Source organism: Gadus chalcogrammus, chromosome 17, assembly GCF_026213295.1.
Source record: "Gadus chalcogrammus isolate NIFS_2021 chromosome 17, NIFS_Gcha_1.0, whole genome shotgun sequence".
In the NCBI taxonomy this organism is placed as follows: domain Eukaryota; kingdom Metazoa; phylum Chordata; class Actinopteri; order Gadiformes; family Gadidae; genus Gadus; species Gadus chalcogrammus.
Window position 1 is genome coordinate 15044695 of NC_079428.1, and position 23583 is coordinate 15068277.

General features: G+C 46.5%; 1 protein-coding gene across 2 annotated transcripts in view; it reads right to left on the minus strand.

Moving 5' to 3' along the window:
• Positions 1–23583, minus strand: part of clasp1a (cytoplasmic linker associated protein 1a) — a 137914-nt gene that overhangs the window by 31831 nt on the left and 82500 nt on the right. For both annotated transcript variants that reach the window (XM_056576028.1, XM_056576027.1), the window contains 4 exons: positions 14742–14820; positions 14155–14298; positions 7063–7212; positions 6576–6682 (listed from right to left, as the gene is read on the minus strand). In XM_056576028.1, the coding sequence (XP_056432003.1) occupies positions 6576–6682; positions 7063–7212; positions 14155–14298; positions 14742–14820 (480 nt within the window). The remainder of the gene's footprint in view (positions 1–6575; positions 6683–7062; positions 7213–14154; positions 14299–14741; positions 14821–23583) is intronic.

The following is a 23583-nucleotide window of genomic DNA, read 5'->3' on the forward strand; positions in this document are numbered from 1 at the left end:
CTTCAGAAAAGCCAAATCTGTATTTGGCTTTGGTAAAGTATCACTACAGAAAATTTGAATGATCCGAGAAAATTCTGGAAAGCAATTCAATCGTTATCTGCTTCTAAAACCTCATATTAATTACCATCTTGTATACTCAAAGATTCTATTGCTGTTCATGATAACATTTTATTCATTCTGGGTTCCTGTTCAATTCTGCCCCACATTTGTCTGTCAAATCTTTAATTTGAGTAACAATGCTAGTGATGTACACAACACTTTCAATCTTACCCCTTTTACGGTTGCTGAGGTTCACAAAGCCTTGAAGCAATTGAACCTTAGAAAACCGTCTGGTCCGGATCACTTGGAACCAAGGTTTTTAAAATTAGAAGCAGATTTATTAGCTGAACCATTGACACATCTTTTTAATCTCTCATTGGCTTCAAACAAAATACCTAAGATCTGGAAGGCTGCTTATGTTCGACCCCAACTAAAAGGAGGGGTTCCAACCATTTTAAATAATTACAGACCACTCTCAAACCTCTCAGTGTTATCAAAAGTGCTGGAATCCCTGGTCAGTGAGCATGTTAAAGATTATGTCCATACTCACCAAATATTAAATGTGCATCAAGGGTTTTGATGCACATTCAGGAGTCCTCCAGGATATCATATCCCGGAAGGCCTCCTTCTTCAATCTGACGGCGTCCCTGACCACCGGTGTCCACCACAGTGTCCGAGGGTTACCGCCCCTTGAGGAGCCTAAGACCCTGAGGCCACAGCTAGCCACAGCAGCTTCAGCAATGGAGGCTTTGAACACCGCCCACTCCGGCTCAATGCCCCCAACCTCCACTGGAATGCCAGAAAAACTCTGCCGGAGGTGTGAGTTGAAGATACCTAGGACGGGGGCCTCCTCCAGACGTTCCCAGTTCACCCGCACTACTCGTTTGGGCTTACCAGGTCTATCCGGAAATTTCCCCCATTCCCTGATCCAACTCACAACCAGATGGTGGTCGGTTGACAGTTCCGCCCCTCTCTTAACCCGAGTGTCCAAAACATGCGGCCTCAGATCAGATGACACGATCACGAAATCAATCATCGATCTTCGGCTTAGGGTACTCTGGTACCAGGTACACTTATGAGCCCCCTTATGTTCGAACATGGTGTTTGTTATGGATAATCCATGACTAGCACAGAAGTCCAATAACAAACGACCGCTCGGGTTTAGATCAGGGAGGCCGTTCCTCCCCACCACGCCTCTCCAGGTGTCTCCATCGTTGCCCACGTGGGCGTTGAAGTCACCCAGCAGAACTACGGAGTCCCCTACTGGAGCCCCATACAGGACTCCATTCAGGGTCTCCAAGAAGGCAGAGTACTCTGAGCTGCTGTTTTGTGCATACGCACAAACAACAGTCAGAGTTTTCCCCCCTACAACCCTTAGGCGCAGGGAGGCGACCCTCTCGTCTACTGGGGTAAACTCCAACACCGCGGCGCTCAGCCGGGGATTTATGAGTATCCCCACACCCGCCCGGCGCCTCACGCCCTCGGCAACTCCGGAGAAGAATAGAGTCCAACCCTTATCCAGGAGTACGGTACCAGAGCTGAGACTGTGCGTGGAGGTAAGCCCCACCAGATCTAACTGATAGTGTTCCACCTCCCTCACAAGCTCCGGTTCCTTTCCCCACAGCGAGGTGACGTTCCACGTCCCCAGAGCCAGCTTCTGCCGCCCGGGTCTGGTCCATCGAGACCCCTGACCTTCGCTGCCACCCATGTGGCTGCACACCCGACCCCAACGGGTCTTCCCACAGGTGGTGGGCCCATGGGATGAAGAGAGGGGGGGTGCCACATAGTTTGTTCGGGCTGTGCCCGACCGGGCTCCGTGGCAAACCCGCCCACCAGGTGCTCGCCATCGAGCCCTCCGTCTGGGCCTGGCTCCAGACGGGGGCCCCGGGCTTCCTCCGGGCCGGGTCACATCTCCTCTTCTTCCGTTATTCATTGAGGATTTTTGAACCATTCTTAGTCTGGCCCCTCACCTGAGTCCACTCTGCCATGAGAGACCCTACCAGGAGCACAAGGCTCCAGACAACACAGCCCTCAGGTTCACAGGGACACGCAAACCTCTTTACCACGATAAGGTGACGGTTCCAGGAGGCTTTTATTTACTTTATATATTAATAGCCTTGGACAAAATGTCCCAAATACAGCTTTTCATTTCTATGTGAATGATAGTGTAAATTATTGTTGTGCATCCACGCTCAGTGAGGCTTTTCAGTACATGCAAAGCACTTTTTAAAGAGTTCAGGCTCAGCTTTGTCAACTGAAGCTTATTCTCAATGCTGAAAAGACCAAACTTATGGTATTTTCAAATTCCAAAAAGAAGGTGTTAAATCAGCAAATTTTAACATCTCAAGGTAATGAAATTGAGGTTGTATCCATCTACAAGTACTTGGGATCGATGAACACATCACTTTTAAAACTCAAATACAAAATCTGGTGAAAAAGGTAGGTTTTTACTTTTTGAAAAATCATGTTTTTCTCTTGAGGCCAGACGACGTCTTGTCGAAGCTGCCTTTCCAACGGTATAAAATTTACTGCAAAAAAGCATTGTTACCACAGAGCAATAATCTACCAAACCCAAATTTCCTTACTTTTTGTGCCAAGTTTATAGATATATATTTTAAATTATTATGCATTAGCAAAGTACAAAACTCTCATAGGGAAAGAAAACATACTTCCATTAGGTACAAAAAATAAAGATAAATGATGCATGGGTATTACCGTTCACAACAATAGTCGTAATAGTCGGCATCAAGCTTAATGAATGGAATTGAAACGGCGGCATCTGGTGGTTGTACATATTATTGCGAAATGAAACCCTCATCGAAGACCGAAGGGCAATCCGTCCAGCAGAGGGCCCCAGACTTCCCTTTCCCGGGCCACATTGACCAGCTTTGACAGGGGGATCCCGAGGCTTTCCCAGGCCAGGGTTGAAATATAATCTCTCCACGTAGTCCTGGGTCTTCCCTGAGCGCTCCTCCCCAATGGTCGTGCCTGGAACACCTCCGAAGGGCAGCGCCCAATGGCCATCCTTACCCGTGGCCCAAACCACCTCGACTGACTCCTTTCTTAGCAGAGGAGCAGCGGCTCTAGTCCGAGTTCCTCACGGATGGCTGACCTTCTCACCCTATCCCTAAGTGAGACGCCAGCCACCCTCCTGATAAAACCCATCTCGGCCCCTTGTAGCCACAATCTCGTCCTTTCGATCATCACCCATCCTTCACGACCATAGGTGAGGGTTGGAGCGAAGATCAATCGTTAGATCGAGAGCGTTGTCTAGCTCTCTTTTCGTCACAACGGTGCGGTAGAGCGAACGCAATACCGCCCCCGCTGTTAAGATTCTCCGGCCAATCTCACACACCATCATACCCTCACTCGCGAACAAGACCCACTTCACTTAGGCTGAGGACTTATTTTTTATTACATTGCCACAGATTTAGGGGTGCTGATCCTCATCCCAGCCGCCTCACACTCTGCTGCGAGCTGATCCAGTGCGTGCTGAAGGTCCCAGGCCATGAATATCACAAACAGGATTGGTGACAAAGCACAGCCCTGGCGGAGGCCAACACCCACCGGGAACGAAACTGACTTGGTGCCGAGAACGCAGACAAAGCTCTCGCTTTGGGAATACAGAGATTGGATGGCCCTGAGGAGTGACCCCATCACCCAATACTCCCGCCGCACCTCCCACAGTTTCTCCCGGGGTACCTGTACCAGACTTCTCACCGCAATGTTGAATAGCCGTGTCAACTTTGAGCCCCTCAACACCCAGAGCATTTCTGGCTGGATCTTATCAATCCCTGGGGCTTTGGCACTGTGGAGAAGATTGACGTAGTCGTCAATCAGTGACTTCCACTAGGGAAATTTGACAACGAACACTCATCAGCCTCGAGCTCTGCCTCCATCACAGAGGGTGTGTTAGGCGGATACAGGAGTTCCTCAAAGTGTTGAGGTCAACAGAGTCCCATCCTTACTGTACACAGCTTGGATGGTTCCCCGTTTCCCCCTCCTGAGGTGCAGGATGGTCTTCCAGAAACACTTTGGTGACAAACGAAAGTCCTTCTCCATGGCCTCTCTGAACATCTCCCATTACCGCTGCTTAGTCTCAGACACAGCAGCGGCAGCAGCCCTTAGAGCCTGTCGGTACCCTACAACTGCCTCAGGAGTTTCCCTGGATAACATATCCCAGAAGGCCTTCTTCTTCAGTCGGATGGCTTCCCTGACCACCGGTGTCCACCATGGTTACCGCCCCTTGAGGCACCTAAGACCTTGAGGCCACAGCTCACCAACACAGCTTCAGCTCGGAGGTTATGAACACTGCACACTCTGGCTCAATGCCCCAAACCTCCACACACATGCCAGAAAAGCTCTGCCGGAGTCGTGAGTTGAAGATCCCTAGGACGGGTTCCTCCTCCAGACGTTTCTGTCCAGATTCTTCATCCATTCCCTGATCCAACTCACCACCAGACGGTGGTCGGTTGACAGTTCCGCCCCTCTCTTCACCCGAGTGTCCAAAACATGCAGCCTCAGATCGGATGACATGATCATCGATCTTCGGCCTAGGGTATTCTGGTACCAGGTACAGAGTTTGCCCCACCAGATCTAATTGGTAGCGCTCCACCTCCCTCACAAGCTACGGTTCCTTTCCCCATAGGGACGGGACGTTTCATGTCCCTAGAGCCAGCTTCTGCCACTCGGGTCTGGTCCGTCAAGACCCCTGACCTTCACTGCCACGCATGTGGCAACGCACCTGACCCAATTTATAATTTACTTAATAATTTATTTAATTTTGCATATGTTGCATATGTAAGTTGCATTATGTAAGTTACAGACTAAATATTTTGTTCTTCGACATCATGTGGGACACGTTGTTGCCGGAAGACGCACTGCACATGTGGTTGAAGACGCTACCTGTAGTCTCTTCCGGCAATAGACATCATGCTCCGTGTGACATCTCGTGTGACATTTCAGAGCTCCTTAGAAAGCTGCTGGGACCTTTTACAAACTATTTCAAAGTTTTTACAAACTACTTATATTTCACCAAACTGCCAAAAACAGCAAAGTATACGTATTGTGGCATCCCGCCCGTACCGGGCCGAGGGTTGGTCGTGGACGGCGTGTACCGCCGTCGCCCACCAGACGGCGACCGAGAGCATCCCTTTCGCCTCCCCAATCAGGGTGATTGGTGGACACCTGGCCGGTGGCAGAGGAGCCATCTTAACAGGAGGTCGAGGACAGACAGCAGGACAGCACAGCACGGCACGGGAGCAAGGAGGAAGTGCTCGTGTCCGGGAGAGGCTAGAGGCCCACGGAGGCCCTAGGGACTGCGAGCTCCTTGTTTGATTTAAGTTGATTGTAAATAAATGCCTTTAACGGCGTATCCGCACGCTAAAAGTGTTGTTCATCCGTGGAACCTGGCCCAATCGAGTACTGGGTTGCCAAAGTATACTAACCCTTCTGTATTGCATTAGATAATTGAGTATTTTATAATAAACTTGAGGTTTGCTTACTACATTGTTGATGCTTCGTTTTTATGTGTATGGACCCTAGTCATGCTACCGCAGAGGTTTAGTGCTATTTTTAGCAACATTATTGGTATAAAAATGCCAGTTTTGAAGCGTGCCAATGCAGCCATTTGGGCTGTTAGCGTTGCTCCGGGCAAGCTCTATACTGGTTGATCAACGAAAAAATGTCTGGAAGTCTTATTTGATCTGTTTTCGTGCAGAAAAAGACCCTGGGTTCAATTTTCGCCGGACTTGCACAATAAATTTTGCCTGTTAGACGTGGTTAGCTGTGAATGGATTCAAACACTTGAATCACGTTTGGCCTTTCAAACAAAAAGGAGGTGTTGGAGGGTTCTGTGTAACCTGGAGGGCTGTGAACCCCCCCCCCCCCACCCCCCACCCTCAGTTACCTGGGTGAGTAGGCTCGGCGCAGCACCCTGTGGGAGGGCGCAGCGGGGGTGGACTGCGGCTGAGGAGGAGGAGGGAAGGGGGGGGCAGGGGCGTTTGGCTTTGAAAGCCCGTCGACACCACAGCCCCACAACAGACTGTAGTGGTGAGGGGAGATGGGAGGGATATGGGGCATATGGGGGACACCACCAAGGGGATCACGGATATAGACAGGGAGAAGGAGAAAATGAAAGGGGCAGAATGCGAAGAAGAGGAGGAGAGAAAGGATGAGGAGGGAAAAGAAGAAAGGTTTCAGGATTGTCCAGCCGCTTATAGAGAGCATCAGAAACGGCAGAAGAGGAGCTGACATGCAGTAACTCAGGGGCTTAGTGTGAAACCTCCAGTGTGAAAGCCAGTGTGCAGTAAGCCATGCATCATCCAGTTGGGTGCTAAGCACATAGACAAACATACACATACAAACATACACAATGATAATAACTTATAATTAAAGCCTTAGAAAGAAAATAGAGGCAAAACATTTTGATAATGCCCCCCCTCCTCGTTCCTAACAAATTTATGATATCTATTTAACACAGGTGGTCAAAGCCATGCACAGGGACATTGAGGATGGAATACAGAGTTGGTGGATACCTTGGTGACAGGCCGCCATGGGAACAGTTGGTAGGAGAAGTAAGGGGGCTCGTTCTGCTGGGGGTTTGGCGTTGCGGCTGCCGGCCAATGGTGTTGCTTGGAGAGCCCTGAGTGACAACCAAGGAACCAATGAACCAAGAGGCTATGTCTACAGATGGGTATTGGTAGAAAAATTATTGATATAAATAACATTTGCATGGCTACTGTAAAACACAATTTTGGAGGATTTGTGATTAAATAGGATATATCCAGGCAATCGTCTGGATATATCCTCGTACTTCTGTTACCCTGGAAAACAGGAAACAATGACCATGCAAAACAATTAAAAGGTTAGCTGAAAGTCCAGCCTGGTCAAACAGTCGGCTGCACTCTCAGAGAACAACTTTGTTCCAAGTTCATATAGATATCAATGACCAAGTGTCACTCCCTCGATAAGACAATCAATAATATAACATCAATATCACCAGACTAGGTTCCAGGCTCTTACCACACTGCTGCTGGTGTTGCTGGAGTTCTTGAGGTGGTTGTGCAGCAGCTTGGTGGCTCCATCCTGGAAGGTTTTGGGTAGCGCTCCTAGCAGCATGGTGAACTCTGGGGTGTTGAGCTCGAACAGGGAGATCAGCACCACCTGGGCGGCCTGTCCAAACAGATCATAGATGATTACAAAAGCAACAGACCAATGGCTAGGGGCATTTTCTTTGCAGAGGTTATAGTAGTATTTTGGTATTGGTTGTGTATCTGAGTGAGAATCACTTGGTACTGGCCTTTGGGGAGCTCTACATCGCAGAGTGATTATACAATGCTTTAGAATGGAACAGACCGATCAGATATGACCAAAACCAAAAGGGATTTCAAATAACCATTCGACTTGATTTTCTTGTAATGAGAAATGTATATTTCAAATATAAAGGACCACAGAAATGTTGAGAACCAGGTTGGAAAGAGCGCATAATACTTCAGGTAACAATGCAACGATTCATCTCCACGCCAGGCTGCATTTTAACCTGTTAGGGAGACCAGGACACAGGACAGTCTGGTTGAGAAACAGCTAGTTAGGACTTTAAAAGTGAGTATTAGAAGATGCAGGCTGGGCTCTGTACGAACATTGAAGCTTTATAAATGCAAAAAAATTAAAGTAAAATAAAACAATATCTTGTCACTCGTACAGCATAGCTACCTTATATATTAAACTGTGATTTAAATAAATAGTCAACATTCTTATTAAGATTCATTTCAATCTTTCACAATGACATTGGACGGCTTCCTTCTCCATTCACAAAATCTAAACATCACTTTGGTGGATAATTATATTAGGAGTAGACTTTTTCTTTTGTTCAGGGGAGAGTTGGCAAGGCTAAATTGTTATTTTTACTCAGAGGTGGGTTGGCAGGCATTGTAGATTGATATCAAGGCTTTAATGACAAGGTCTTAAATTAAGGAAAATAAAGGCAGAGATGCCACACACAGAATGCAACACTCTTCAAGGTAGTAGGCAGACGAGGAAGGTGAAGTGGGCGGGTCCGTTTGCATGCTTGGCATGTGCTCATCTTGCTGTGGAGGAGGAGGGGCGTTCTACCTGCTTACACCTCTCTTGCTGGCTGCCCTCGGTGGACAGGGAGGCTGCATTGCTGGCCCTGACAGCCAGCTCCTCGCTCACCCAGCTATGCACGGTCTGGGGCACATTGGCATGGGGAGACTGTGTCAACCACTAGCCTTTCAAGCCTTTGCACCACTGCATTTTACCAATGAGGTCAACCCTACGGTAAAAACAAACTTTTTAAAAATCCACAGCCATAACACTAAAGTTCAGCTGTGAAAGACCTGGCCGCCTCCAGAGAGATAGGGCGGACAGCTTGAAACGTCCTTTTTTTTAACTGAGGTCTTGAGTGAAAGAGGACAGTGGAAGAAAAAACTAACGGAAGGACAGAGGGAGAGAACAGATTACATCTTTCAGACCACGGGAAGATAATGATGTGCAATGCAATGTTGAAAATGATTATGAAATAGCATTGATGCTTTTTATATTGTATGATATGAACGCATTATTTGAGTCATAAATTAAATGAAAAGGCAATCATCCAATTTGCGTTTGCATTTTCTAAATATGTCTGCTTTAAAGTGAACAATATTAAAATCCACAGTCTAGTGGCAGCAGCGGAAAAGGCCAGATCACCCATGTTGCGGAGCCCTGTTCTTTAGGCTCGTGTGTGTCCTGTTTGCGCACCCTCATCAGGATCCTGGCAGCGCTGTTCTGATGGGCTGTATGTGTTGTTCACACATACAGCCCATCAGGAGAATAGCAGGAGAATATCAGGACATACACGGGTGTCTGAAAGCAGCTAGTGTGTGAGCATTTGATTAAATTATAAAATGGGTCACAATACCACGTGACTTGACTTTGTGTGTTGATAAATCAAGTGACTTGTGTTTAGATATGCCGGTCGGCGCGATCTTTGAATTTAATGTCTTATTATATGACATAATGAACGACCATCACTTCTTTTATCGCAATTTCTAGTCTATAGACAGAACGTCTTACCTGGGATAGTTTGTCGACGCCGTTAAAACAGACAGAAAGGGGGTTGTCTTTCAAACCGCGTGTGATTGCGTGCGTGTGCATATGTGTTCGGTGTGTGTGTATGCGGCGTCCTGCGCTGCCTTTGTCTTGAAACGTCGGTGTCAGCGCGCGCGTGTGTGTTTGTGTGTGTGTGTGTGCGCGTGTGTATGCGGTGTGTATGCACGTGCGTGCGTGCAGTGTATATGTGCATTTGCGCGTGCCGTGTGTGTGTGTGAGTGAGTTGCAGGCCGCTTGGCATACATGCGTGTGTGTGCGTGTGTGCGGTTTGTGTGTATGCGGTGTCCTGCGCTGCCTTTGTCTTGAAACATCTGTGCCAGCGTACGCGTTTGAGTGAGTAAGCTTGTGCGTGTGTGTATGCGGTGTGTATGTGCGTGCGTGCGGTGTGTGTGTGCGTTCGCGCATGCTTGAAACTTGAGTAACTTGTCCGACAGGCCTGCTATTAAATAGTAGTAAGATATATATATATTAGTGCTGTCAAGCGATTAAATATTTAATCGCGATTAATCACATTAATGTCATAGTTAACTCACTTTTTTCTATGCTAAATATTCCTTGATTTCTTTGTCCCATAAATTTTTCTAATTTTAATGCTCTTATCAACATGGAGAAGTGCATCGGCTTGCCTTGTGCAAATGTTTTTTTTATTTATAACAACATTGGCATATACTGATCAATACAGGACGATACAAAAAAAAAGCCTATAGTGCAATTAAACGATGAACATACAAACATACTGCCTCACATAGCAGTCAGGCTACTGCTTCTTTGTTTTGAGCCAAAGAAAAAAATAAATTTTAAAGTTGAACTTTTTTTTTCTTTGGCTCAAAACAAAGAAGCAGTAGCCTGACTGCTATGTTCAAGGCAGTATGTTTGTATGTTCATCGTTTAATTGCACTATAGGCTTTTTTTTTGTGGAAGTCAATGTGGAAGTCAGTCAGAGTTTTACTATCCATATCAAACTCCGGTTTTGGCGTATCAACTTCGCTATAGCTTGGTCGCTATGTTAAAGCCTCAATTTGGAGATACGAGGTTGGCGGTTGCAGCCGTGGACTCCGCGGCTTAACCATGCATCGGGCGGATGACGCAACAAAAAAATATATTTTAATTAAATTCGGGCGGTTGGCGGTTAAACCAATAAAAATAAAAATATTTATAAATATTTTTATTTGATATATTATAAATATTTTTATTTTATTATTTATTTTCTTTAAAGTTATTTTCCCAGCAAACTGGCCTGTTCCCTAGAGGAACCCGTATGGGGAATCCAAGTTGAAACAACTTGCCCAAAGGTTCAGACTTGATGACAGAAAAATTCTTGAAGGCTATAGGGATTTTAAGGATAACTCAAGCATCATTCCAGAAAACCTTGCACCACTCCTGAATATCGACCATCTCATTCCAGTTAGCACTGCTGAGTGTGAGAGGGGGTTCGGCTTAATGAACATCATAGTGTGCCCCCTGAGATGCAGTCTGCACTTGGTCACAGTGTCTTCCTTGATGTTTATTCAACTGAATGGCCCACCACTCACCCACCACAAAGTTCAATCCAACACGTATGTGAAGTCCTGGCTGGTGAAGCACAGGGGAGCCATGAACTCCAGAACATGCCCCTGCAAGGCAGGACCTGACGTGGAGGACAAGGAGGCCCTCTGGGCACTACTGTGAAAAGAATGCATACTAATGCACACACATACACACATGCCATAGATAGATAGTTCTTAATCTACACATACTTTTCTTTACTGTTGAAATTTGAATAACTTGAATAAACTACAAACACATTAATTGACTGTCATTGATTGATTTAATATGACTTTAATTGATAACATAATAGAATATAGCCAGGCTAGCCTTACAGAGTCGCTACACTTTGCGTTGCGTTGCGTTGTGTCGAGGTCGGTCTGATCTCAAAATCATAGTTTACCCACCTCTAATTTGACCACTACAGCCCTGGACGGCACTAATATGTATATTAGGGGTATTCATCTGTCCTTTATAGGACGATCTGATAATTATCTAGATACATGCGCTACGATACTATTCAGGGACGACACATCAATGTGGAACAATTCAACGTGATGTTCTAACGATCCGGTGCGATTTGATGAGAAATGATTCAATGCGATACATTTAATATTCGTATAATGTTAAACCATTAATTTTCTATTCATTAAAATTAGCCTTCTATAAAAGATCCATTGCCCACTTTCAAATAGATACATGGTATAGGGACCTTGGCAGTGTGCAAAATACAGGGGGGTCCGGGGGGGGGCTCAACCCCCCCAATTTACTTATTGAGACCCCCCGAAAAGCCTGAAAAGCAAAATAAGGGGGTCTCAAATTTTGTCAAAGAAATAGAAATTAAAATATTTTATTATTTTATTAACATTTAAGTGACTAATGGTCACTTAAATGTTTTTAAGCTCACCATGTCCAGTATTCAGAATTCTAAACATTTATTCACAAATATGTTATTTTTTGCCAAGCTGAGCCAGCCAGTCCTGTGTGCGTATGCAAATTAGCCATGTTCGCCAAACAGCAGAAAGACGTAATGTTGACAAGTCATATTTATGGAAGTAAATCTGTGCCATCGGATTCGAAAATAAAAAGCCATTGAATTCTAAGCACTGAATATTTATGCATTGAAGTGAAGTATCTGGATTTTTTGCCACTGAATTTAACTCAATAAATCATATTCAGCTTTAATTTTCAATGTTAAAAAATTCAAAATCAAATATTCAACGTTAAAAAATTCAACGTAAATATTTTCAACGTCTCCAAATTCAACATGCCAAATTCAGCCATTCAATGTCAGAAAGTTCAGTGTTAACATCCGGGGACCCAAGGAAGAGCAATCGATCCTAGAGGCTAGATCGCGGTCAAGCAAGGAGTGTGGGAATAAGAGTGTCACTCGCTGACATTGAATTTTGCAGCTGAATTTGGCATGATGAATTTGGGGACGTTGAAAATATCTACATTGAATTTATTAACGCTGAAAAATAAAGCTGAGTTAAATTCAGAGGCAAAAAATCCAGATACTTAATTTCAATGCATAAATATTCAATGCTTAGAATTCAATGGCTTTTTATTTTCAAAATCCGATGGCACAGATTTACTTCCATACATATTAAAACGTCTAGCTAGCGAAAGCTAAACCAGAATGTATCACTCACATACTTTGGGTCTATTCTAACTTAAGGTAAGAGGCTATCTTTTAAATCTTTGCAGTGACTGAATTGTGAATGATAGAACTGATTGTTGTGCATAAGATGAGCGTAAGCGACTGTGCGTGTGTCCTTTCCGGATTTGGCAAACTGCATGGTTATGAAGGCCTTGTGGTTGGTTATGGTCTTAGTGAAGCAGCCTAGCCTTGGAGTTGGAGAAGTTGGAGTGATTGTTTACGTGCATGCGAGAGCGAGAGAGAGCGTGAGAGAGAGAGAGCGCACCTGCCGTGGTGATGTTTGGCTTGTTGTGTAAAATGGTGTCAGCATCCGCTGTGGTTGGATGAATGTGCTTTGTGTATGTGTTCAATGATGTATCTGTCTGATCGTATTTGCTGTAGATGGATGGTTAACTAATGTCACATGATCGGTCATACTGCAGGTTCTCATTTGCAAGTGCACTGATTGCGTGCCAGTCTCCGAGAGGCTATACCTGGCATTTATTCAGTTGTTGATTGCTCTTCTAAGTGCGCCATATTGGTGCCAATTATTGTTGTGTTTGCATTGTAATGCACAACTTTCCCTCTCCTTGTTATAAAACAACGTGCATCCAAACAACTTTAGCCAATGCTGCATTGGCTCAAGTTCTGCTTTACGAATAGGCTACTATAGTACATCGGATTATCAAAAATTTGTATGTGCGGTTGTGTTGTCATGTAGGCTATAGACTGATTGCTTGCATCCATGAAATATTGTAATGTTATAGGCCTACTGTATATTGAGATAATTTAGATCAGTATCGCGCAACAATCGGGGGATGTGGACCCCCCCGAATATTGACGGGTATTTCGCACACTGGACCATGGATCTTAGGTTTTATATTTGTTTCTTTATGGCATGGGGAAAAAAATTGAAGACAAATGTATCAATTTAGAACTACATGTCTATTTATTTGTTTATTTAGAGACATGATCACTGTCCTACAGGATTAAAAAATAGCGAGGCATTTGTCAATATTCCCATCCTTTTTATAGAACCAAAAGGACATCCACACGTTTGATTTCAGATTCACTGGTGCACTGAAAATCGTTTCACAGTTTTCGGACATGTTGTATTGTTCCGTTTTTAATATTGCTGTTTCTCTGCATGAGAGACGCGCGCGCCAACATACACAAACACACACACGGATCCGCCCACTTCATTAAATTCCATTTTTCAGAACTGTTTGGAAATTGAATGAAATGAGTTGACAATGATGTCTTGATATCAGTCTAAAGCTTCACTCAACTGATTCGCAAAGTTTAAATCGGTGCACCGGCAGACTCTTGGTCTTTTTAAATCGATTCAGGGGCCCAAGTATCGCTGTAGTCACATCTGTGTTAATCCAAATGTAGCTCATTGTTCCACATTTTTGAAATATGTATTGAGTAAAGCCACCCTCATTTTATTCCCTCAAAACACCGAAAGAGCATAAAAACAAGCAATTTAAACCCATACGTTGATATACACGTATATATAAATGTTTACTCAATCACAATGCAATACATCGGTAGCCGTCGTTAGCCGACATTTTCCACAAGGCATTTTTACTTTCTCACTGTCTCACATTGTTGATCATGATGGAATAAAAAGTTAATTGAAATGATTGCTGCTGTTTAAAGTCATCAGGTAACCTTTAAAGGTGACATTAGGTGGAGTGGATTGAGGTGGATTTATGGGAATAATTACTCTAAAGAGGATCTTGACTGATACCAAGAAAACACCTCCCCACGAGGCCCAGCCTCTAGAGGAAGAGGTGGAGGCATTGTACGACCGGCTGTGACCGGACACTTTCTCCCACCTTGCGGACGTCGGAGCTCTTGGGTTCGGTGGTCCAGGTGATGATACGGGACACGGCCAGGCGCGTCTCGCTCGAGTTGACGAAGTCCCCAGGATCCATGTGCCGTGCCAGGGACTCAATGTACTTGAGGATGGCCACCTTGACCTGCGGAAACGACACACTAGCTCAGCCCACCACCTCACAGGTCCCAGACCAAGAGTCTATCTTCAATATTGGGGTTCAATTTGCATTCCCCATGCTTTCTGATACCGTTTGCTGTATTGATTCATTTAAAATGCGCTTTTATCGCAGGCAACTAAGTTCACTTTTCCAGAGGATTCAGATTCACTTTAGTACCAGGCAGGGGTAAGGGGGAATCAGTCACGTAGGTAGGCGGGTAGGGGAGCCCCACTGCCACTACATCAATAAAATGGGCTAAACAGAATAAACGATCAAAATGATCAAAACAGCTAATACAATACACAAATCAGCTTTAAAATTGGATCAGGATTTGTTATTTATTTTTTTAAGTTTAGACAAACCTTACGACAGATAAATTGCTTTTATACAATACATTTTAACAAACAATACTACTGAGTCGGCCATACCTTGAGGTTAGGAGTCTGAGTTTGGTCCACGATGAACCTCATCAGGATGTTGAACTGTTGATCGAAGGGGAAAGAATCCCTGAAGAACACAAAACACACCAGCAATGATTAGTATTGTCATAGTGCCATGAACCTCATCTTCATCCTCATCGTCAAAATCGCTTATCCGGGGTCAGGTTGCGGGGGCAGCAGCTCCAAACTTCCCTTTCCTGGGCCACATTGACCATCTCTGACGGGGGTATCCCGAGGCATTCCCAGGCCAGTGTTGAGATATAATCTCTCCACCTAGTCCAGGGTCCGAGGTCTGCTCCACACTGGTCGTGCCTGGAACACCTCCCTAACACATGCCCGGTGGGCATCCTTACCAGATGCCCGAACCACCTCAACTGACTCCTTTCTAAGTACCTCACGGATGGCTGAACTTCTCACCATATCCCAAAGGGAGACCCCAGCCACCCTCCTGAGAAAACCCATCTCGGTCGCTTGTACCCGCAATCTCGTCCTTTGGGTCATCACCCATCCCTCATGACCATAGGGGAGGAAAGGAACGAAGATCAACCGGTAGATCGAGAGCTTTGCCTTGCAGCTCAGCGGTGCAGTGAAGCAAACGTAATACCGCCCCTGCTGCTCCGATTCTCCGGACAATCTCGCGCTCCATCGTACCCTCACTCGCAAACAAGACCCTGAGGTACTTCAATTCCTCCACTTTGAATAAGTACTCATTTTCTACCCGGAGTAGGCCATCCACTGGTTTCCTGCTGAGATTCATAGCCTCAGATTAAGTGGTGCTGATCCTCATCCCAGCCGCTTCACACTCAGCTGCAAGCTGATCAAGTGAGTGCTGAAGGTCACAGGCTGATGATGCCATCAGGGCCACATCATCTGCAAAAAAACAGTGATGAGATCCTCACCACCAACAAACTGCAACCCCTCTCCACCATGACTACACCTTGATATCCTGGCCATGCATATCACAAACAGGATTGGTCACAAAGCGCAGCCCTGGCGGAGGCCAACACCCACCGGGAACGAAACGGACTTGCTGCCGAGAACGCAGACAAAGCTCTTGCTTTGGGAGTACATAGATTGGATGGCCCTGAGGAGTGACCACCACACCCCAGTTTCTCCTGGGGCACCCAGGATGGGCATACCGGATGGGCATACTCCCAGGCCACCTCCAGGATCCTTGCAAGAGTGAAGAGCTCGTCCGTAGTTCCACGTCCAGGGCGGGCCGGAAACCACATTGTTCCTCTTCAATCTGAGGTTTGACAATCGGCCGAACCATCCTTTCCAGCACCTTAGAGTAGACTTTACCAGGGAGGGTGAGTAGTATGATAACCCAGTAATTAGCACTCTCTCTGGTCCACTCTTTGACAGGGGAACCTTTGGCACTGTACCAGACTCCTACTCAATGTTGAATAGACGTGTCAACCAAGCCCCTCAATGACCAGAGCTTTCAGCATTTCTGTCTGGATCTCATCATTCCCTTTGGCTTTGCCACTGAGGAGATGTTTGACTACTTCAGTGACTTCCACCAGGAAAATTTACGACAAACCCACATCAGCCCTAAGCTCTGCCTCCATCATAGAGGGCGTGTTAGTCGGATGAAGGAGTCCTCAAAGTGTTGAGGTCAACAGAGTCCCCTCCTTACTGTACATAGCTTGGATGGTTCCCCATTTCCCCCTCCTGAGGTGCCGAATGGTCTTCCAGAAACACTTTGGTGCCGACAGAAAGTCCTTCTCCACAGCCTCTCTGAACCTTCTCCCACACCCGCTGCTTTGCCTCCGACACGGAGAGCGGCTTCAGTTCTTCAAGCCTGTCGTTACCCTGCAACAGCCTCAGGAGCCCTCCGGGATAAAATATCCCGGAGGGCCTCCTTCTTCAGTCGGACAGTGTCTCTGACCACCGGTGTTCAACCTGGTGTTCGAGGGTTACCGCCCATTGAGGAACCTAAGACCGTGCCAGACTGAGGCCGTAGCTCACCGTCGCAGCTTCAGCAATGGAGGTCTTGAACACCGCCAGAAAAGCTCTGCCAGAGGTGTGGGTTGAAGATCACTAGGACCGAGGCCTCCTCCAGAGGTTCCCAATTCGCCCGCACTACCCTTTTGGGCTTATCAGGTATGTCCAGAGTCTTCCCCCATTCCCTGTTCCAACTCAACACCTGATTGTGGTCGGGAAGCCGGTTCTATCTCGCACAGAGGTCTTTACAACAGACGAGGCCGTTCCTCCCCACCAAGCCTCTCCAGGTGCAGACCTGCAAACTCCTCAGAGGAAAAAAGGTGACAGTGTCACAGGGGGATTTTTTTTTGATTGTAATATACAAATGACACTAGTCTGAGCGTGACTTAACAAAACTCAGCATACATTATCAAAAATCAATGTCAGAACATCCTTGAGGCTTATAAAAAATATTTTATTTACAACTGTCACAATTGTTTTGTCTCTCAGCCTGTGGGGTGTTCCACAAAGCCGGTTTTATCACATAACCGGGTAAGTTAACCCAGGGTTTGCTGTAACCCTAGGTTTTCCGTTCCAAAAGGATCACGGTATGTTAGTTGCTATAGAAACATATGCTCTGAATCAAACCTGGTCGGAGCAGGTTTTGCGCAGGTTAAGTTTGAAACATAACCCAGTTTTGGGTATTTAAACCCGCGTCCACCGCAGATTTCATGTGTTCACAATGGCATGCCCTCTTGATGAGAGAACTGCTGATATCGGAGCGCAAATTATACGTGCAATCCACCGGGAGCGATTGATAAGACCACGGCTCGACATCTTGACATATCAAATGACTTTTTGCTGGAGTGGAGATAGGCCTATAGATTCTCGCGCAAATCTTTAATATATTTAAATAGCCTTACATAGCCAACACTACCAATCGAGGACCTGGCCTCAGTTCACTCCAGACTATTTGCATAGCCCTCTGTTTTTTGCAAATGGTACTTTTATCTAGGCTATAATGTTGGAGATGCTGAGCACATCTCAGTCCTTTCAGATGACCCATCCAAGATTTGTATCGGCCTCCTATCATACAAAGAGCAATATTGAGTACTATGCCGAGAGGCACTTACAATATATATGTATGTATGTATGTATGTATGTATGCGTGTGTATATGTGTATGTATGTATATATATATATATATATATATATATATATATATATATCTAGTATACTGGACGCGGTGGTGGCCTAGCTGTCATCCACAAACAGGACCTGGAGTTGTCCCCCATGGGGCTGCCTACAACTTCCTCCTTTGAATGTCTTTCACATGCAAGCCCCCCCATCCCATGACTGTTCTACTCATATACAGGCCCCCAAAACCCAACTCTGCTTTCATCCCGGAAATGTCTGATCTCCTCACAACACTCTGTACTACCTCTGCCAATACCATCATTCTGGGTGATTTAAATATTCATGTTGACACCCCCTCATGCCAGCCCGCTGCTGATTTTCTTCAGCTGCTAGACTCCCTCAACCTACAACAACATGTTGATGCCCCCACACACTCCAGAGGACACACAATTGACCTGGTCATCTCAAACTCCGCCCCCATCAGCAACCTACAGGTCTATGATCTTGGCGTCTCGGATCACAGAGTTGTGTCAATGGAGCTCCCTTTTCCTTCCTCCCACACCAAACCAAAGCGGCAGATCCACTTCAGGAATGTGAAAAATATCAACATGGATGCCCTGGCCCTGGACCTTCAACATCTTTCCTCTGGCTCAACTGACTCCCTCTCTGTTGCTGATTCAGTGGACTTATACAACCAGTCCCTGAGCAGTCTCCTGGATCTCCACGCCCCCCTAACATCGAGGTCAGTCTCCTTCTCGCGCTCCGCACCCTGGTACACCAGTGAACTACGTACAATGAAGGCTGCTGGGCGTGTCGTTGAGCGGCGACTCAAGGCCTCTGGTCTGACCGTTTACAAACAGGCATACAGGGAACACAGGAGGGCATATGCTGAAGCCCTGAATAATGCACGGTCCAGGTTCTATTCCGCAATAATCAACAATAGCCCTGGTAACTCCAAACAGCTCTTTTCAACTATCCATCACCTTCTCAAACCCCCTTTACCATCCCAATCTGATGTCACCACGGAGAGGTGCAACATGCACATCAACTTTTTTAAACAAAAAGTGAATAACATCCGCTCACACCTCTCCACCACTACTGCCCTGCCCCTTCCAACTGCTGACCCACCGATTGACTCTTTCCAGACCCTCTGCTCCTTCTCCAGCATCACAAAGGAAGAGGTGGAGGACGTCATCAGGAAAATGAAGCCATCCACCTGTGCACTAGACCCCTTCCCTACAGCTCTGCTGAAGGCCAACATCTCTGCTGTCTCTCCACTCATCACCAATATCATTAACCACTCCCTCCTGGCCGGCCATATCCCATCTGCATTAAAAACTGCTGTCATCAGACCAACATTAAAAAAACCTACTCTTGATCCAGAAGTCCTCTCCAACTACAGGCCCATCTCAAATCTCCCATTTCTGTCAAAAGTTCTGGAAAAAACAGTTGCAGCACAACTCCAGGATCACCTCATACAACATCACTTGTTTGAAAAATTCCAGTCTGGTTTCCGCCATGGCCACAGTACAGAAACAGCCTTGGTCAGGGTCACAAATGACCTCCTGATGGCAGCAGACACCGGCTCCCTATCTCTCCTCATCCTCCTGGACTTAACAGCTGCTTTTGATACGGTTGACCACAATATTCTCCTTCACCGCCTGCAATACACCATTGGACTATCAGGAAATGTAAAGAACTGGTTCACCTCGTACCTCACTGACAGAACTGAGCACGTTGCCCTGGGCAAAGCAAAATCACACACCAACAACGTCACCTGCGGTGTCCCCCAGGGCTCGGTGTTGGGCCCCACACTGTTCTCACTTTACATGCTCCCCCTGGGTAGTGTCATTAGCAGGCATGGCTTATCTTACCACTGCTATGCTGATGATACACAGCTCTACATCAGGACAACCCCCACTTCTTCTGCCCCTCTGCCAACATCCACACTGACCACCTGCCTGGAGGAGATAGAGGCGTGGATGAAGCTCAACTTCCTACAACTTAACAGCCATAAAACGGAAGCCATCCTTGTTGGCACGCCACATCAGCTCCGCTCCCCCACCATCACCAATATCACCTTCTCTGGCAAAAACATCTCCCTTTCCACATCCGTCACCAACCTCGGTGTTAAAATGGACCCACAACTTAATTTTGACACCCACATCAAACACCTCTGTAAGACAGCTTTATACCACCTCAGGAACATCGCCAAACTCTGCCAATCACTCACCCTGGCTGATGCAGAGAAGCTCGTCCATGCCTTTGTCTCCTCCAGGTTGGACTACTGCAATGCACTCCTCATTGGGATCCCTGGCAAGAGCATCCAGAGGCTCCAATACATTCAAAACAGTGCTGCCAGGGTCCTGATGAGGGTGCGCAAGCATGACCACATCACCCCCATCCTGAAATCACTGCACTGGCTCCCTGTCCCACTCAGAATTGAGTACAAGGTCTCCCTCCTCACCCACCAGTGCCTTCACGGACTTGCCCCCCTCTACCTTCAGGAACTCCTCACCCCCCCGACAAATTCACGTACACTCCGTTCAGGATCCACTCACACCCTCCAAACCCGACATACGAAGCTGTGCACCATGGGGGATCGGGCCTTTTCTGCTGCTGCCCCTAGACTATGGAACGCCCTCCCTGACCACCTGAGGGCTCCACAGACTACAGCTCTTTTTAAACGGAACCTCAAAACCCATCTCTTTAAAAGAGCATTTAGCTAAACTTTCTTTGAGGTTCCCCTTTTAATAGTTTTTTGTTATTTTTTTTCTCTGAAGCACTTTGAGATTCTTGAATATAAAGTGCATTATAAATAAAATGTATTATTATTATTATTATTGTGTATATGTATATATTGTGTATAAAAAATAGTCCTAACGGACTTGCATCCACTGGGGAATAGTTGATCGTTACACGCACTAATCCATCTTGATCTGTGAAGTTGATGAATTGTCACTTTTAGGTTTTCTACCCAGTTACCGAAAAAAAAACATTTGGAATAGTATGCGCTGTGGCAAGCACATGGTTTGCATGTGTTACTTCGAAGGCCAAAAAAATCGAAAATACAAGAAAACACAAAAAAACCTACATTCAACCAGTGGGGTATGGCCCCTGAATCTCTGAGGAGGTGGGTACCTCCAGGTACCCCGTCCATGCCAGGGCTCCCTGAATTTATGTTTATTAACAGCTCCTCCACCGGGGTCAAGACAATTTGAGGGCCAGATCCAGTCTGCCGACTGTCGGCCTTTTCACGATTGGCTTAAAAAAATGGCTTATATAAATTTATACCAATACGATGGTGGGAAAAGCTTACCAGTTTGTATGTTTTTTATACTTCATTTTTTAAACTTGATCCGCTGACCACTTGGAAGCCATCGGAGTACATCTTTTTTTTAGAAGAAAGGGGTTATGTGGTAGGATCTTTAAGAATGCTTAACTGGGATATTTATATATTCATGGCTCAAATATTAAGGATCATGCTTTTGACGTGTAACTAACGCATTTACACGGTCAGCGATCCGCTGCCAGGCTTTGGTTCTCCGGGTTGCAGAGGCTTTAGCGTTCCCTTTTCTTGTGATAATGTCCTTCTCCTCATCATAGCTCTCCAGGAGAACCTGAAGTTCCATTTCATTGAAATAAGCGGCCCGTTTCGCCATTTCGATCAGGATTTCCATGATCCATACATCACGTCTTTTTAGGTTTGGCGTGGACGCGCACAACCCTGTGTTAACCAACCCCGAGTTGATTGAACTAATGCATAACCGCTGCTGTGGAACCGAAAACTCTGGGTTAGTCGGCATAGGGTAAATCAACCTAGAGTTCAGCGTTGACTCAGTGTTTGCTAAACCTCCGTTTGTGGAACACCCCTCTGGACGAGTGTTTCGCAAGCTCTCTTGCGTTGTTTGGCCGCATGCATGCGCATGCCGATGCGGATGCGCATGCACGGTAGCCAGGCGACCGTCTCATTCAATGGCGAGCTCAGTTGGCGCTGTGTGCTTCAAGATTCCGATTGACCCAGAGACATGTCAATTATAAGAAAGATTCTGAAGCAAGTGCTGAGATTCCGATTGGCCCAGAGAAATGTAAATTATAAGAATGATCCAATAATTTTTCGCAATTCTGGACCCCCCCCCCCCCCCCCAAAACAAAACAAAACTCTCCGGTTCTACACGATTCACGTGAATGACTGTCGCCGAAAAGCGACAAGTTTGCAGCTTTGCAGGTGTCGTCATTGTTGCCCACGTGGGCGTTGAAGTCTCCCAGCAGAACTGAGGAGTTCCCTACTGGAGCCCATACAGGACTCCATTCAGGGTCTCCAAGAAAGCAGAGTGCTCTGAACTGACGTTCGGTGCATTTGCACAGAATGGCCGTTCGGTGCACACAGCAGTGCTTCTTTGACACACAGACCTCCTCCCTGTCCCTGCCTCAGATAAGAAGAGGCCGGGCAGCAGGTGTCAGGACACGGCGTCGGTGAAGCCCTTACAGTCTGCATTTTTCCCCCCCACCACCCTTAGGCATAGGGAGGCGTCCCTCTCGTCCATCGGGGTAAACTCCAACACCGCGGCCGGGGATTTATGAGTATCCCCACACCTGCCCAGCCCGTGAGGCGCCCTGTGAGGCAGCAACTTCGGTGAAGAGAGTCCAACCCCTATCCAGGAGTACGGTACCAGAGCTGAGATTGTGCGTAGAGGTTTGCCCCACCACATCTAATTGGTAGCGCTCCGTCTCTCTCACAAGCTAAACAGTGAGGTGACATTCCACATCCCCAGAGCCAGTTTCTGCCGCTCGGGTCTGGTCCGCTGAGACCCCTGACCTTCACTGCCACCCATTTGGCAGAGCACCACGCCCCAGCGGGTCGTCCTGCAGGTGGTGAGCCCACAGGACAGCGGGGGGGTGTTGCCACATCGCATTTTCGGGGTGTGCCCGACCGGGCTCCATTGCAAACCCGGCCACCAGGTGCTCGCCGAAGAGCCCTCAGTCTGGGCCGCTTCAGGCGGGGGCCCCAGGCTCCAGACAACACAGCCCTCAGGTTCACAGGGACACGAAAACCTATCCACCACGATAAGGTGATGGTTCCAGGAGTAGTGCCATGAACAGTTATTCAAATTAACCTTGAGGAAATAGAGTAGACTAAGTAGACCAGTCATACTCAAGTAGCGGCCCGCGGGCCTTTTGTGGCCCGCGGGGTGTCTATTAATGGCCCTCGAGCTGTTTTGAAAAGTTTTTTTAATTATAAAAAAAAAAAAAAAAAAAAAAAAAAAAAAAATCGTGCTGGGCGCTCTTATTTTGAAACCGCGCGCCGCGATCTCAATACGAGGCTGGGGGTTGCAACGATAAACAGATAGCACTCCAGCCCACAGACCGCTCCAGCCCTCCCAAACTCGAGGCAGACAGTCCATCTCAGCAGCAGTCAAGGCCGATTTAGGGTCGTTTTAGACGCAGAGACGTAAGCACGTAATTTACACAAGGGACTTGTTTTAGACAAGTTTTGATTTACGGTTCCTTTAAGGTTCCTTAAGGATTGCGCGTGTTGCAAGGGGATTCTCCGCCAGAACAGTAGGGGGAGCAACGAACGAATCTGTGGGCGTGGAAGTGGAAATCGCTGGCTTGTTTATATTTATAATTATCATAATTCGTTCTTGTGTTTTCTTCTTCTCCTTCTTCAAAATTCTTCATTCGCTTCTGTCACAGCCTTTTAAAAATGGCGCTATTATGCTGTAAAACCGGAAATGTGAGACTCCTGAAAGGATGTGGTTAGCTGG